This window comes from Acipenser ruthenus, chromosome 9 (assembly GCF_902713425.1).
Source record: "Acipenser ruthenus chromosome 9, fAciRut3.2 maternal haplotype, whole genome shotgun sequence".
Lineage (NCBI taxonomy): Eukaryota > Metazoa > Chordata > Actinopteri > Acipenseriformes > Acipenseridae > Acipenser > Acipenser ruthenus.
The window spans coordinates 51,359,286-51,373,508 of record NC_081197.1 but is presented as its reverse complement, the minus strand read 5'-3'; the positions used below and the strand labels follow the sequence as shown (position 1 = coordinate 51,373,508).

The 14,223-nt window shown below is 32.4% G+C and overlaps 1 protein-coding gene across 1 annotated transcript; it reads right to left on the bottom strand.

Moving 5' to 3' along the window:
- Positions 1-1,724: 1,724 nt before the first annotated feature.
- LOC117406197 (short stature homeobox protein) lies at positions 1,725-12,792 on the bottom strand. The gene is made up of 5 exons (XM_034010119.3): positions 12,429-12,792; positions 9,839-10,047; positions 5,851-5,908; positions 5,391-5,479; positions 1,725-2,826 (listed from the first exon to the last, which is right to left on the bottom strand). The coding sequence occupies exons 1-5, from the start codon at positions 12,679-12,681 to the stop codon at positions 2,581-2,583; spliced, it is 855 nt and encodes a 284-aa protein (XP_033866010.1). The 5' UTR covers positions 12,682-12,792; the 3' UTR covers positions 1,725-2,580.
- Between the last annotated feature and the right edge of the window lie 1,431 nt (positions 12,793-14,223).

Here is a 14,223-nt window from a genome sequence, read left to right as displayed (position 1 = left end):
TCATTAAATACTCTATGCAATGCACATAATGAAATTACAATACTCTGGTTGATATTTATCCAACACTGTAAAATCTTGTTAGGAGGAAAAGTGGACTTCAAGTGACGGGCTGTGCAATAAGCATGTTGGTTACAATAACTTTCTCAACTTCTTTTCATGAGTAATTACTTTAGGTTATAATTGCAGAATTCTGATCACCATCAATATTGTTAACAAGAATGATGTGGGTATGCATCCCCATCCCCCTAATCTGTGCTTGTTTTAAGTGATCCTTTTAACAATACATTTTGTGTCTTTCTCTTTATGTTAAACAGTTTTAAGCAAGGCATATCAGAGAGTTGCAGTCTAGAAATAATAAAAGAGAAAAAGGACATTTCAGAGTAAAATTTAAATATATGTTTGTAATTTCAGGCAATTTCTGAAGAGTCTTTTTATCTACCTGGAGCATAGAAATGAGATTAACAGAAAATATGTAATTACACTCCAGTACAAATACTTATAACTTTATTAATAGTTTACTTATACAAGATGTACACTCATATTGTGTGATTCAACAAAATACACCGTTTAAACTAAACTGTTAGATGAATCCATGTATAAGCATGCTTGCATAAAAGTGAATAAAATGTTTGGTACAACAAGTGTTGTGGAGCCTAAGGTAAAGATAGACATATCTGAGCAGTTTTGTACATTTTTGGAGCATCCCTGAAATGTTTGTAAACTCAGACACACTACATATTATGCAAACAATGAACTGCAATCACATTTAAAAAAAAATATATATAAAAAAATAAATGCAAAGCCATGTAAAATTTACACTCATAATTAAAATATTCCTCATTTATAAACTTTCAAACAAAAGAATAAATAAAAGCACCTATGGATTTTATCATAAAAAATGAAGACAATGCAAAACAGTTGCTAAAATGGCTTGTGAAATGTGTTTCACAATTAATAACATATTGTTAGAGGTAGACTAGGATCATTACTGTTACAGTCTTCACATTGGAATCTGTTTGGATTTCCAAGGGGTTCTGGTTTGTCATGCACAATGAAACCATATACCCTTGAAAAAATACACATTGCATTTCTTAAATAAGGTTTTTGAGTTTTAAAACAAATTTGAATACAAAGAAAGAAAGAAAGAAAGAAAGAAAAAAGAGACACCCAAATTAAATGGGTTTTATTATTTTGAGGAATGACCAAATGGTTTCAAATGCATCTGTCAACCAGATGTCAAATAATATTGTATGTATATTTTGATCCTAGTCCTTCTTTTGTTGTTAACATTTAAAAAAGTGGCATCGTCTACCCCAACAAGTTTTTATTGTTTATCTGTACAAAACTATGTTTTAAATACGACCAAACTCCAAGAGTTATGGCAGATGATTGCTTATGAAATCATACATCTGTCAAGAAATGGCTGTTCGTTTGGCAAGGAAATGCAACACACCGATCTCAGTGCCTAAAGACTGAAAATCGCTGTTTTTATTTAAGAATTTACCTCTAATCTGACTAAACTTTAATAATATTTACAGTATTGCACTTTACTGCCCATAATTGCATTTCAGTAAAAACAAATGCTTCATATATATATATATATATATATATATATATATATATATATATATATATATATATATATATATATATATATATATATATATATATATATATACGCAGCTACCCTTGTTTGTCCTTTTTAAATATATCACCACTGCCTATATTACACAGGAATGGGTTTACAAGTTAAACCCATTCTGTTTTTCTTTTTTTTTTTGTAAGTAGCATTTGCTTGTAACACTGATTGTAAACAATTAGAAACATGTTATGAAGTGCAGTGGCACTTCATTCCCAAGTCATAACATTTTGTTAATTAACAAAGAGAAACAACTATATTGATCTTGCCACTATAAAATCTGCAGAAATGTTGTAACTGAACAATGCTGTAATTCCTTCAAAAAAAAAAAAAAAAGCTGAATGGAGATAATATTTGATTGCTACAACTGCTCCCTAAGGGTCCATACTAAATCAAAGAACAACCTCTTCGCAGTAGATTCAAACGGTGGAAGATTATTGTGGTAGTGAAATAATAACGTTGGCAACACAATGGAGGCCAGCCCCAAAGAGTTAACAGTTTCAGTTAAACATGCACTGGGCAAGAGAGGGTCATTTTTGCAAGGTTGAATATCCAAGGCCTCAGCGTCATTTAGTCACACAGGTTGCTGATAATAAATGTTAATGACATTTTTTTTTTCCAAAAAAGCACCCTTCCTATTCTGTTTGAGGACAATATCCAGATGTTTTGTAAGCTCCACTGGCTTTAAAAGTAAATTGACCACAATACTGAAGTTCCAACAGGCTGTATCTTTGTATCCCTTCACCAAGATCTTGGCTGAAGAAGGAAGCAGGAATTCATTGGTTTTTAATTATCATCTCAAAAAGTGGTTGTGTTTTGGCAGCTGGTTCTCTGACAATTTTGAGTATTTTTGTGTCCTGGCCTTTTCACAGCTAAAGTATTGTTAAAAAGTTGTGTGAGGAGCAATTATTAAAGTCCAGGCCGACAAAGAAGACTGGAGGTCAGAGTCCCAGCGCCTCAGCATGTTTTCTTGCTTTGAGCCTGAGGTCAGCAATGCTGGAGTTCTTGCTGTTGCTCTTGGCGGCAGCAGCTACAGCTGCTGCAGCAGAGGCTGACTCAGCCAGTGAGGTGATTGGTAGTCCAAAGGGCGGGGGAGGGAACATCAGGTAAGGGGCGTGAGCAGCGAGGTGAGGGTGGAGGTGGTGATGGGCATGTGCAACTCCTTCCAACTGCAATTGAGCTTGAACCTGCGATTGAAACATAATACAACGGTCAATAACTGCATAGTGGATACACGTTTCTGTTAAGGATTTAGCACCCATAAATACGTGTTCATATTGGATTTCAAAAGTGAAAAAATGTTTTAAATGGTTTTAAAATATACCAACACCAATTATCATCATATATAACCAAATAATAAAATGTCCCTAAAAATAATATAAAATATATAATAGGATTTTACATTTCAATATATTTGTTTTGCTTTGTTAAAAATATAAAAAGAAACTATGCTTGTACCTTATTGTTCTCATAATGTATCTGTTATTATATTTGCTACTGTAAAGTACCGTATGTTTTTTTTTTTTTATTGTAAACGAGTTTTATATTGCATAATGTACGAATAGAAAAAGGTTTTAAGAAAAAATATTGTATACAACATATTGCTCAGCTGGTCAAATATTTTATTCTCCCAGGGCAGCAGTTCTCTGTAGAATACTGTTCTTTTGTATTCTCTTTTGTTTCAGGATTAATGTCTAGTCACATAAATATAAAACATTTCTCTAAGGGATAGTAAAGTGGTGTGTTAATGGCTCACAGACAAAGAGGTCATGCATTTTTGCATTGTGATTTTCAGTTTTAAACTTGGACTTTTGCTGGGACAACAGGTGGTGGAAATTTGAGATAGAAGGGCTTTCAAGTTCTTGCATTAGCGCAGGGAACTCAATACTGAACTGAGCACCACCTCAATGCCTTAATGTCATTATCCATTAGCCTTTTATTTTTTTTTTTTTAAATGTCTTTTCTGGCCTCATCTACTGAGTTTTCTTGCTGTGTTAACGAACACTGTAGGAGATACAGAAATGGATTACACTTGTGCCCCAAAGAGCCACTGGGTAAAAAAAACAAAGCTTTCCTCACTCACACCCCATCTTGTTTAATTTGATTTACCAGGGGTGAAAGGTCTACTCAGCGTCAGTCCTTGTTACTCTGTATTACTTTGCATAGGCAGCACCTTATCACAGGGCTTCTTTAAATAATCTTGATCACATCTAAATTCACAGATACGTGATATTTACTCCATACCATTCACACATTTATTTATTATTTTTTGGGGGGGAAGAAAAAATAACAATAAATAAAAAACAAATAAGACACAACAATGTACAAACCGCTACATTATACACCTGCTCATTTCTGGCTTGGTAACTGTATTGGATGTGTTTTCCTTGCTGAATAAATATCTTCTAATGACAATTCTGAGTAAATGAATCTAGTGTAAGACCTTACACTTTCACAGCCTTTACTAAAAAAAAAAAAAAAAAAAAATCCCAAGTGAAAACATTCAACACTCACAGAAGTTTCCAGAAGTCCCCATTTAAAACACCATCAATAATTAATAGATCGATTAACAGGTATTAATAACATGAACATTTGCTAAGAAAACAATATGCTTTCTGGGAAATGTATTTTGTATTGTACAATATGCTGTTTTAAGAATCTGATGAGGTATTTGTTCCTAAAACGTGCCGTATTCTAGCAATGTACTGTTGGATGTTATTAAAAAAAAGGTAAATCTGAATGCTGATTAGGTTTTTTAAAATGTGTATTTATTTATTTATTTATTTATGGATTTGCCCAAAACATGTTAAAACATTAAGGTAATACAAAATGTGGGTACTACTGACAGTATGGCCCTTTAAAATAAAAAATAAAAAAAAACAGTTAGTTTTTTTTCAAAAGATGAATAACACACAGCTTAAAACAATTAACAACTAAGTTTTTTTCTGGATAGCAGTGGAATGTCTTCTCTCATTAGAACCGCTATGCTATTTGTGTAATGTGGTTATTACTATGGTACTACTATTCAAAAACGGTGTCTGTTCCGTGTCTGACTGATAATATGTAACATACCACTTGTGAATAGTCATAAGTTAATTTAACAAAGTATGACATGCAAAATTGTTACTTAGAAATATGAAAAGTAAGATTCCTGTCACTAATTGAAGTTGAAAAGTCTTTAAAACTTTTTTGTAGGCTTACGTATTCTGAGATGTCTTGAAGGCAATTATTTTCGAGACATATGAAAATCATTTAAAATTGCTGTTATTAATCACTAGATACTTCTAAATGAGATGAAAATATAATCTGTAGATGGTAATAATGGAATTACCTGTTTTCTAAAATTTGTGTATATTCTAACATATTTAAAAAAATACATCAAGCCGTGTTCACAAAGCATTTACCACAGTGCTAAGTTTTCACCATTTTTTTTTTGTAAATCAAAAACCTAAATGCTAATGTTGCAGAACTAAGAGGAACTTACTAATATTCAAGGAGTATGTCCTATAACATCCCTTGAGTTATTTATTTCATGTTTTTTTTAACATCAGTGTTTTATTTTCTTTTTAGAACAAAAATAACTGGTATTAACTTTCATTACTGGTACATCTATCTAAATATAACCAATACAGTTTTGCATCGGATTCAGTATATGGTGACGTATTTTTGTCTTGAACAGACATCCAGGTGTATTTCAATCACTTTGAAATATGTTATGAGGCAAATATGTATTACAATAATGATGACTTACCTGTTGAAAAGGCATCCTTAATGCACCCATATTCACATAAGGAGCAACTCTGCAGGCATCTAAATGGCTTGCTGGCCCCAGAATAACACCTAAAAAATAGCACCTTGTCAGTAACCCTTATAATGGATAAACCTATATAAAGCCTATATTGTTTTCTTAAATTGATAAACAGTTGCATGTCTTTAGCACACCACACATAGTTGTGAACACATTCTACATTATCATTAAGTATAATTGGTATTTTTAAAAAATATTATTACTGAATTTGCGCAACTGTATGGACCAGACATGTTTTTCCTTCTATGTTTGATTTTTGCCACAGAAACATTGATGGATGTCCATGTATTACTAAAATTAAACAAGTCTTAACTAAATTGCCTTAATATTGTATGACCTACAATATAAACATATTAAACAGACCACATGAACTATAAATAGACTGAAATTCCAGTGAATGTACCTTTATGCATTTGGTTTTCTTGTTTTCGACATTTAGCTCTTCTGTTTTGAAACCAAACCTAAAAAATAAAAGACCATTGTAAATTGAAGTGAAACTGGGTCGATAAACATGGATGTGATTCGATTTGCCGTTTTGGTGAAGATAAATGAACTAAATTCTAAGTTACAGCGTCATTAATTTGAAATGTGAAATACAAATGTAACTAATTCAATCAATCTGCAACCAAAGCCATCCATAGCACACTGATAAACTACTATGAAAGATAAAACTATACATTATAGGACATAGCACTGGGACGTGACAAGCCCCAAGGAAAAAAAAAACATAAAGATGATTGACAGGATTAATAAATCATTAGGTTGCTCTTTGCTATTTCGTTTTCTTAATAATAATAATAATAATAATAATAATAATAATAATAATAATAATAATAATGAAACGAAGAAGAAAACAATAAATTCTGTTCTATATTTATATCCTGCTACTTCTTAAAACGCAAATGTTAACACTGGTTTCTAAAACTGAAATGAAACCCATGACTCACACATTTCACAATTACAACAGGGAGAACTGATATGAGTGACGTGTTAAGTACATTGCGTTTATCAATACAAGGAGCACAGTTGCACATGAAAGGAATGATTCCATAATGACGTTGACTGTAGGAAAAATATTTACCGGTATATCGACTGCAGTATGATCAAATCTTTATGAAGAAATTAATTTCGGTAATTTTTGCTATAGGCTACCCAAGAAAATTCTGAATGAAAACATGAAACTAAAATCTTGATTTTTATTATTATTGAAATCACAATTAGCCTGCTATGATTACTGTTGTTTTTGTTTTTATTTTATTTTAAGCTGGTGCAAACGATACCGATCAATGTTTATATATATATATATATATATATATATATATATATATATATATATATATATATATATATATATATAACTTTGTTTAAAACAATCTATAGTTAAATAAAGACCCTCACGCTTTGATGTTCTCTATACTTGCCAAAAGATCATATGGCTCATTAATATTAACTTATCTTCCTAAATTAAATTGCCCTTCCCCGCTTCTCCAACTGCTATAATGTTGGTCATTTGTAAAAGCGTAATTAGTGACTAGAAAGACTTCAAAGGGCATTGTTTAATCACCCAAGTTGTCTAAGTCATTTTTACAGCGTATAAATGGTCTACACCACAAGTCGTGGAGAGGTAATTATGCATTTGTCAATAAAATACACGATATATATATATGGTGTATATATTTAACACAGGCGGTTTACTATATTGAAGAACAAAAAGAATTAGTACGAAACAGCTATTATTAATTAGCCGATAAGCTACGTTTTTTTTGTTGTTGTTTTTTTGTAAAGCACTACATTTGACTGCATAAAAATTGATGCTCTTAGTTAAGAATAGTATGCATTTATATTTTTTTAAAATAGTGGTAATGTCATATAATCAGACTATACCACTTGTAGTACTAATAAATCAAGTGTTTTGCAGCTCAGGATCAATTCCAATTAGCCATGAATATGTTAAGGAAAGCACAGTACACTGCTTTAGACAGTTATTTCTTCATTAAGGATCACTCAATAATGCGTTTCACAAATACTCTAATCTGATTCCCTTTTGATTTTTATTAGAGACAGTGAATAATGACATTTAATTTAGCTCTGCACCAAAAACCAAAAGATATTAGTCGTAATTGAATTACTGCCTGCGCCTCACCATGGCCTCATAACTTTCAATTAGAAGTCTGACAGCTGGATGGTGTGGGGTTTCTGTACAACACTAAAAATAAAGGTTAATATGAGCTATCTACCACACAACTTACAATTTACTTACAATAGATTGTCTGGGTAAATTGAAAATAAGTCCCTCCGCGACTGATGGGGAGTATACGACACTGTTTTAGAAGATAGGAATGACTAGCCAACGTGAAACTGTGGTGCTACACTGCAGGCTAGTCTCATTCTGGTCCGTGCATTAGTATATAGTTATCCTATTGCAATTTCTACAGATAATGCTGTCAATTGTGTATTTTTCGATTTCTTTACATTTCCTAACATTTTCAGATTCTTATCTCAGACTCAATGAAAAAAGTTGCGCTTGGAAGCTATTGCAGAAGTGGGTTTATAATATCGTTTATCCTCACCACTACCCTCCTTTACAAGTAATATACCTCTGAAACAGTTACTGTAGAATTGAATTATTACTAATACGTTTTTATGGAAGCAGTATATCAAGCCAGTGGTAGATATTAGAGAGATAAAGTAAGAAAATATGAAATGAGTGACAGAGGAGAATGTCCCCTGCAGCAGCAGTTCAATCTCTTCATTAATTTTTATGATGTGGTTGATCAATCTGCAGTACATGGGTAAGTTTTACCGGCGCAATGGCTGCAGGAAGAGCTTCTAAGCTACAGTAAGGCATAGACATTTTAGCACATTTGCATATTAATGCTATATAAAAAAATAACCTTTTTCTGAGCAGTTGAATACTATGTGCCCTTCGCAATTAGTGAAACACAGGGTGAAAACTAATTTATTGATTGCCGTATCGATTGTGGTTTAAGCTTTTTTCATGCTTAGCACAAGCTGAAGTACAAGTTCAAATAGTGGAAATCCAATCGATACAGACGCACTACAAATAAAGCGTCGGAACTTTCGACTGTTGCCTATAGCTACACAAAAATGCACGTCTAATTGAAGAGGTGATTTCCAAAACCGGAGATCTCCCCTCAAAATAAAATGCAGTTCTAATGATAGCTTAAACAAGAATCACATATGTATTGCCACCCCTTGGTAGTCAATATATGCAGTATTTTAATAATACAATCAAACAAAGATGGCTGTTTTTGAAAGTCATCTCTGTTATTATTATTATTATTATTATTATTATTATTATTATTATTATTATTATTATTATTACTAAGAGCAAACATCTACATTTTAAATGGAATGTAAGTATCTTGGTCCAGCACCTTAAGAGTATTTAACTCCCCAAGGTTAGTTCTGTAACACTAGTATCCTATGTAATCTGTTTATCAATATTAGCGCCTTCTGTACTTTACTCAACGATTAGCTGCCTTTGCAGTTCAGTTTGCAATAAGCTTTTTCCACACAACACATTGGCAACAGAAATATCACACTGTTATGTTCATCAAGGATATTCAAAGATGACCAATAACATTTCTGTAAATCCATATCTAATATAAAAAGTAGCCTATCCGCGGTTCCTGTGTCATCACCTGCGCCTCTCCCCAACCCTGGAGCGTTGTAGGCTAGGGCTTCTATTAACTTTTTGTTTATTTGTTTATTTTTTATTTAATTTAATTTTTTTCAGAAAAACGTTATGAGGAAACTATCTTTCTAATCAATATTACCTACCATGGCATTACTGTATAAACTCTATGAATGAGGAACATTTTTAAAACAACGTAACAGTCTGGATAACCGGGGGGGGGGGGGGGGGGGGGGGGGGGGGGGGTCTATTGATTCAAACTCAACCGCTGTCCACTTATCTAACACAAAATGATACCAAAAAACAACATATTACAATTAAATATTATATCATGCACATAGTTAACATTCAAAGTAATCCTCAATATTATAGACTGCAAGTGTAAGCTATACAGTAGTATTTCCTAAACAACTGAATACCCAGTTCATGTGTAATAATTACTTTACTTTTGTTAAAACATTATTTTATTATTATTATTATTATTATTATTATTATTATTATTATTATTATTATTATTATTATTGTTGTTGTTGTTGTTTATTTATTAGCAGACGCCCTTACCCAGGGCGACTTACAGTTGTATACATACAATACATATCAAGAATTACAGTACAATTAAGAGCAAGATACAAAATACAATCACTTCAGTCCCAATAAGAGCTACCCCGTTTTTTTCCTACTGTGTTAGTGAATGCTACTGTATGCTATTTTTGGAAGTGAAGCCTTACAATACCTGAACCCGAGCTTCGGACAGCCCCAGTCTCTGACTCAACTCCTCTCGCATGAAAGCGTCTGGATAGTGCGTTTCATCAAAGAGTCTCTCCAGTTCATTCAGCTGTTCCAAAGTAAAATTGGTCCTACTCCGTCTCTGTTTCAGCTTGCTCTGTCCATCCTCATCTTCTGATTTCACTTCCTCTTTTTTTTCTTTGCACTCATAGATTCCTATATAAGCAAAACACATTCTTAATCCTCACTTTTTTATACATACATGTTGTTGAATAACGTGCAATCAAGAGATTAACATGCAACGTGAAATATTGTATTGCCTGCACACCTGAGAAATGCAGGATCCCTTTATATATATATATGCCCAGAGAATTGAATGTTTTAATAGATTTTGAAACTATGATTAACTTAATATTTTCATACAATTAGTGTGTTAGGCTTAAAATGAATAATACACTGTAGCACGTCACTTTGTTCCACGTAGTATTTTGTTGTATCAAAGTAATATGCTATTTTGCAATAGTAGCTTGTCTTGCAAGTAGGGGGAGTTAGCACATTACAGTATAGCCATGTATTTTATTTTTCTCTCTTGGAAGTTGTTTGTACTACTGTAAGTTATCTGAGATGGGTGGGCGTCCTTTGCTTACAAACATGGTATTTTATGCTGTAAAGTTGTAAACTGTTCTATTAGATCACACATAACAGAAAAAAACAACCTTTTGTATTAACAGATAGAAGGTCCAAAAAAGTCCTTAAGAACCCGAACTTCTTGTTATCGTCCACGCCATAGGGAATTGCAGCCTTATGTGTGTTTGTGTACCAGGCCCTAATGCTGTATAGCCTACGATGAAACAATCAATGAATACAATTCGCTGCTTCATGTTTGAAATACCAAGTACTTTATTTGTAGCAATTTCAGCTTAATCGGGTACATTTATTTTGCTTGCAAATGTATTCAAAAGTATGTTTTTAAAAAACATATGACAGCATGGTTCATAATATAACCGATCTGATTAAATATTTTCTAAATTAACATTTTATTTATACAACCAATCTTTGTCTCATTTTCACCGACTTATTTTTAAGATAAGGGTATTCTTGTTCAAATTTAGCCCGCTCAGAAAAACAATTGCAATAAACACATTCTTAAACACATTTCATGACACTTAATTCAGGCCCCCCACACACATGAAAAAGAGAAAGGACCATAATGGCTACATATAAGCCACTTCATTGTTTGCTTTAATTTACAACAACAGGACAATGTGTAAAATATGAAATGTACTGTATATCATTAATTAAAAACAAAACAAAAGAAAAAAAAAGTTTGCTGTTTTGTGCTAAGGCTGCTTGCTGTATCTATTAATCTAATATGTTTATATAGTTAGAGTAACAATAAAGTCATTTCGACCGCAATGTTAAAAAGCAACTTTAGTATGGTGACAAGTTCCCTGTTAATCTATTTTACTGTTTTCCTCCAGTACTTTCATTTTAGTCATGATTAGTTATGATTATGTTTACAAATGCCACTTTATATAAATATGTATTCTTAAATGTATGCATTTAAGAATACATATTATTAATTGACGATTTAGTAGCAATATGACCAAAGCGTCATAAAGTATATTTAGGTTATTAAATGCATATTAATGTTTTTAAAACAGAGACATAGAATATTGTTAACTTTTAGACTATTTATAAAACTATAGGTTTAAATACGTATAATAAAACTGGCAGTGATTTCGAAAAGGCCTTTTAGAAATTCAGTTTTCCTTTTAATCAATAGCCTATGTGCATGTGATTTTAACATATGCCCAGCACATTAACATCTCTTTATAAAAAAAAACAAAACTGGAAGACATAAATTAAATTGTGCTGTTTAATTCTGCACTGCAAATAGTTTTATAAAATTATATTACGTTTTGAGTACTGATATCTACATGATTATATTGTGCAATGTATCTATTATTATTATTATTATTATTATTATTATTATTATTATTATTATTATTATTATTTAATATATAACCGTTTTAATGACATACTATCTACCAGTGTAATATAACTGAACACATGCATAATGCGTATTTCACATTTGAAGGACAGCACTACAACAGTAATAAGCTTTTGACTTCAAATACAATTTACGAGAACTGTATATTTTGTGATGTATTAATAATTAACCTAAACGTAGCCTTTTAGGCAGCCCGGCAAGGCCAGAATAGGTGATAAAATACACCGTTTTTTTTAAACTGCAATTGATAACAAAAATACAGATTGCAATGAACATATTATACTTTTCACTCCAAATATCAAAAAGTGGAGCTAGCAACTTTCATGTCATTTTCATCTAAAATTGCATTTTGCTTTTAGAGGAAACTTAAAATATTATGCAAATAAATGTATACGACTTTATATATCTTTAGATACAAGGAACCCTGTATTGCCGATAAAGTCCTGACTTCAGGAAGGAATGACTATGGTCAAATGCAGTTACAGCGTTTTTCTTTTATCGTAGCCCACATAGCTTTCACAAGTGCAATTGCACGCACCATCCCCAAAATACAACCGTTCTGTACATCTGAAGTGTAGCTTACCTTCAGAAGCCCTTGATACGTTAAACTCTTTCATTTTTTCCTTTTCTAACTCCACGTGCTCTTTGAAAAGGTGTACTGGGCAGTGGTTGCTGGTTTCACTTATGTCCTGAAGGTTTGTCTCTGAATTCCCCAGCTCCCTGGCTCGCGCTAAACCACTCTCCAAAACTTCCCTGTACGTGATACTCTCCTTCTTACTGCTCTCCTTGGTTTTCTGGTCGAACGATTTGGACACGAACGCTGTAAGTTCTTCCATAGCTGTCTCGTGGTCCTGATCACAGAGATCCACTTGTTTCTTTACAACAGAAACGACAGTGCTTTGCTCGGGAATGGGCACGGTATATTGGAGTGCAGAAGGTTAGCTCACTCCTGCTGTTATGGCTGTCTGAGATCACTATTTATACATGGCTACCTCAGCCCAGCCCCCAACTCCATATCTTGAGCAATTACAGACGGCTCTACGCTCTGAATTCAACTTTCAGCAGCTTTTCCTGAAATTAATGCAGCAATGGATAGTCTCCTAATTTAATTACATTTCATTATGATACCTACCGGAGTAGCGTAAACACCATGGGGACTATAATAAGCTCGTGGATGATCAGCACCGTAGCCTGTATTGTTATTTTTTAAAATAGATATCCAAGCGAATAAAACAGATCTATAAAATATGAATCAATAAGCTTTATATAATGATTTCTTATTTTTAAATGGTACATAAAATACACAACTAATTGAAGATATAGCAGATTATTGTAAATGTTCTCGTTAATAATTGTTTATTTGTAAAAAAAAAAAAAAAAAAAAAATAACTTAAAGCAATACATCTATGACTATCATTGTTTCAAACGCTAATCCAGATTTTTAACCAAATTATAAGTGAGATATAAGAATCCGATATGATATAGATGTCCGAAATATACTGTTTCACATTCCTGTTTGGCGTTTATCATTATTTATTTACAATGACATGTATCTATTATATATCCTATTTGTATACTTCATCATTAATGTAGCTCTGTGAGTATTAGTATTTATATTTTCAGTTTAATTATGTACATTTCTTTCAGCGAAATACTATTGATCTAGTATAATAATCTTAATGAAAATGGACAGCCTCACAAATGCCCCTTTAAAAATGGCGTGTGCGTGTTTTATAGGGTTATATCGAAAATGTGAATTTCACTCTGCATAAGCAAGGGAATAGGCAAGTGAAATAAAACTTGTAGACATGTTATGTTTCGGCATAGCAAAATTCGCATATAGATTTTAAATCGTCAAGTGACCACAATTGCTTAAATAAAAAATAAATACGTAAATAAATAATTAATTAACGATTTTATTTTTCAAACTAGCAAAGCCCAATTGGAGAGAGGGTTGGGGACTAACCCCTTTTAACCTATGTCGCTCCGCCATAGTTTTTAACAAAATTATGGAAACGGCACAGATTTATCACCTCTTGTCCTTACTTATTAGTACAGTTTTTGACAGTCATTACTTTCTTTCACCTAGATGTCATCCCCATGTTCAGTTTATTGTAAAAATGACAAGCAATAAAGCCCATAATTTAATAGTCTCCTGAATTAACACATAATGGCCTATAGCGAAGCCACATACAGCCATCGTACAGTAGGCCTACATACACTATGACAATAAAAGCAATATTGTTTATTGTTAAAAAGTGCAGTTATTTACTTGTTTAAATAAAATATACAGGAGTTGTTATTTTGGTTTCATAATATCTATCTCACAGAGGGGTAAAGCACTGATAAAGTAATAACTAGCTTCTTTACCAATATGG

Excerpts from the sequence above, each read along its gene's own strand:
- LOC117406197 (XM_034010119.3), bottom strand. The coding sequence starts at position 12,681 with ATGGAAGAACTTACAGCGTTCGTGTCCAAATCGTTCGACCAGAAAACC. Across the intron at positions 10,048-12,428 it reads CGTATCAAGGGCTTCTGAAG|GAATCTATGAGTGCAAAGAA; the intron begins GTAAGCTACACT and ends TTGCTTATATAG. Across the intron at positions 2,827-5,390 it reads TAAGGATGCCTTTTCAACAG|GTTCAAGCTCAATTGCAGTT; the intron begins GTAAGTCATCAT and ends TTTCAATCGCAG.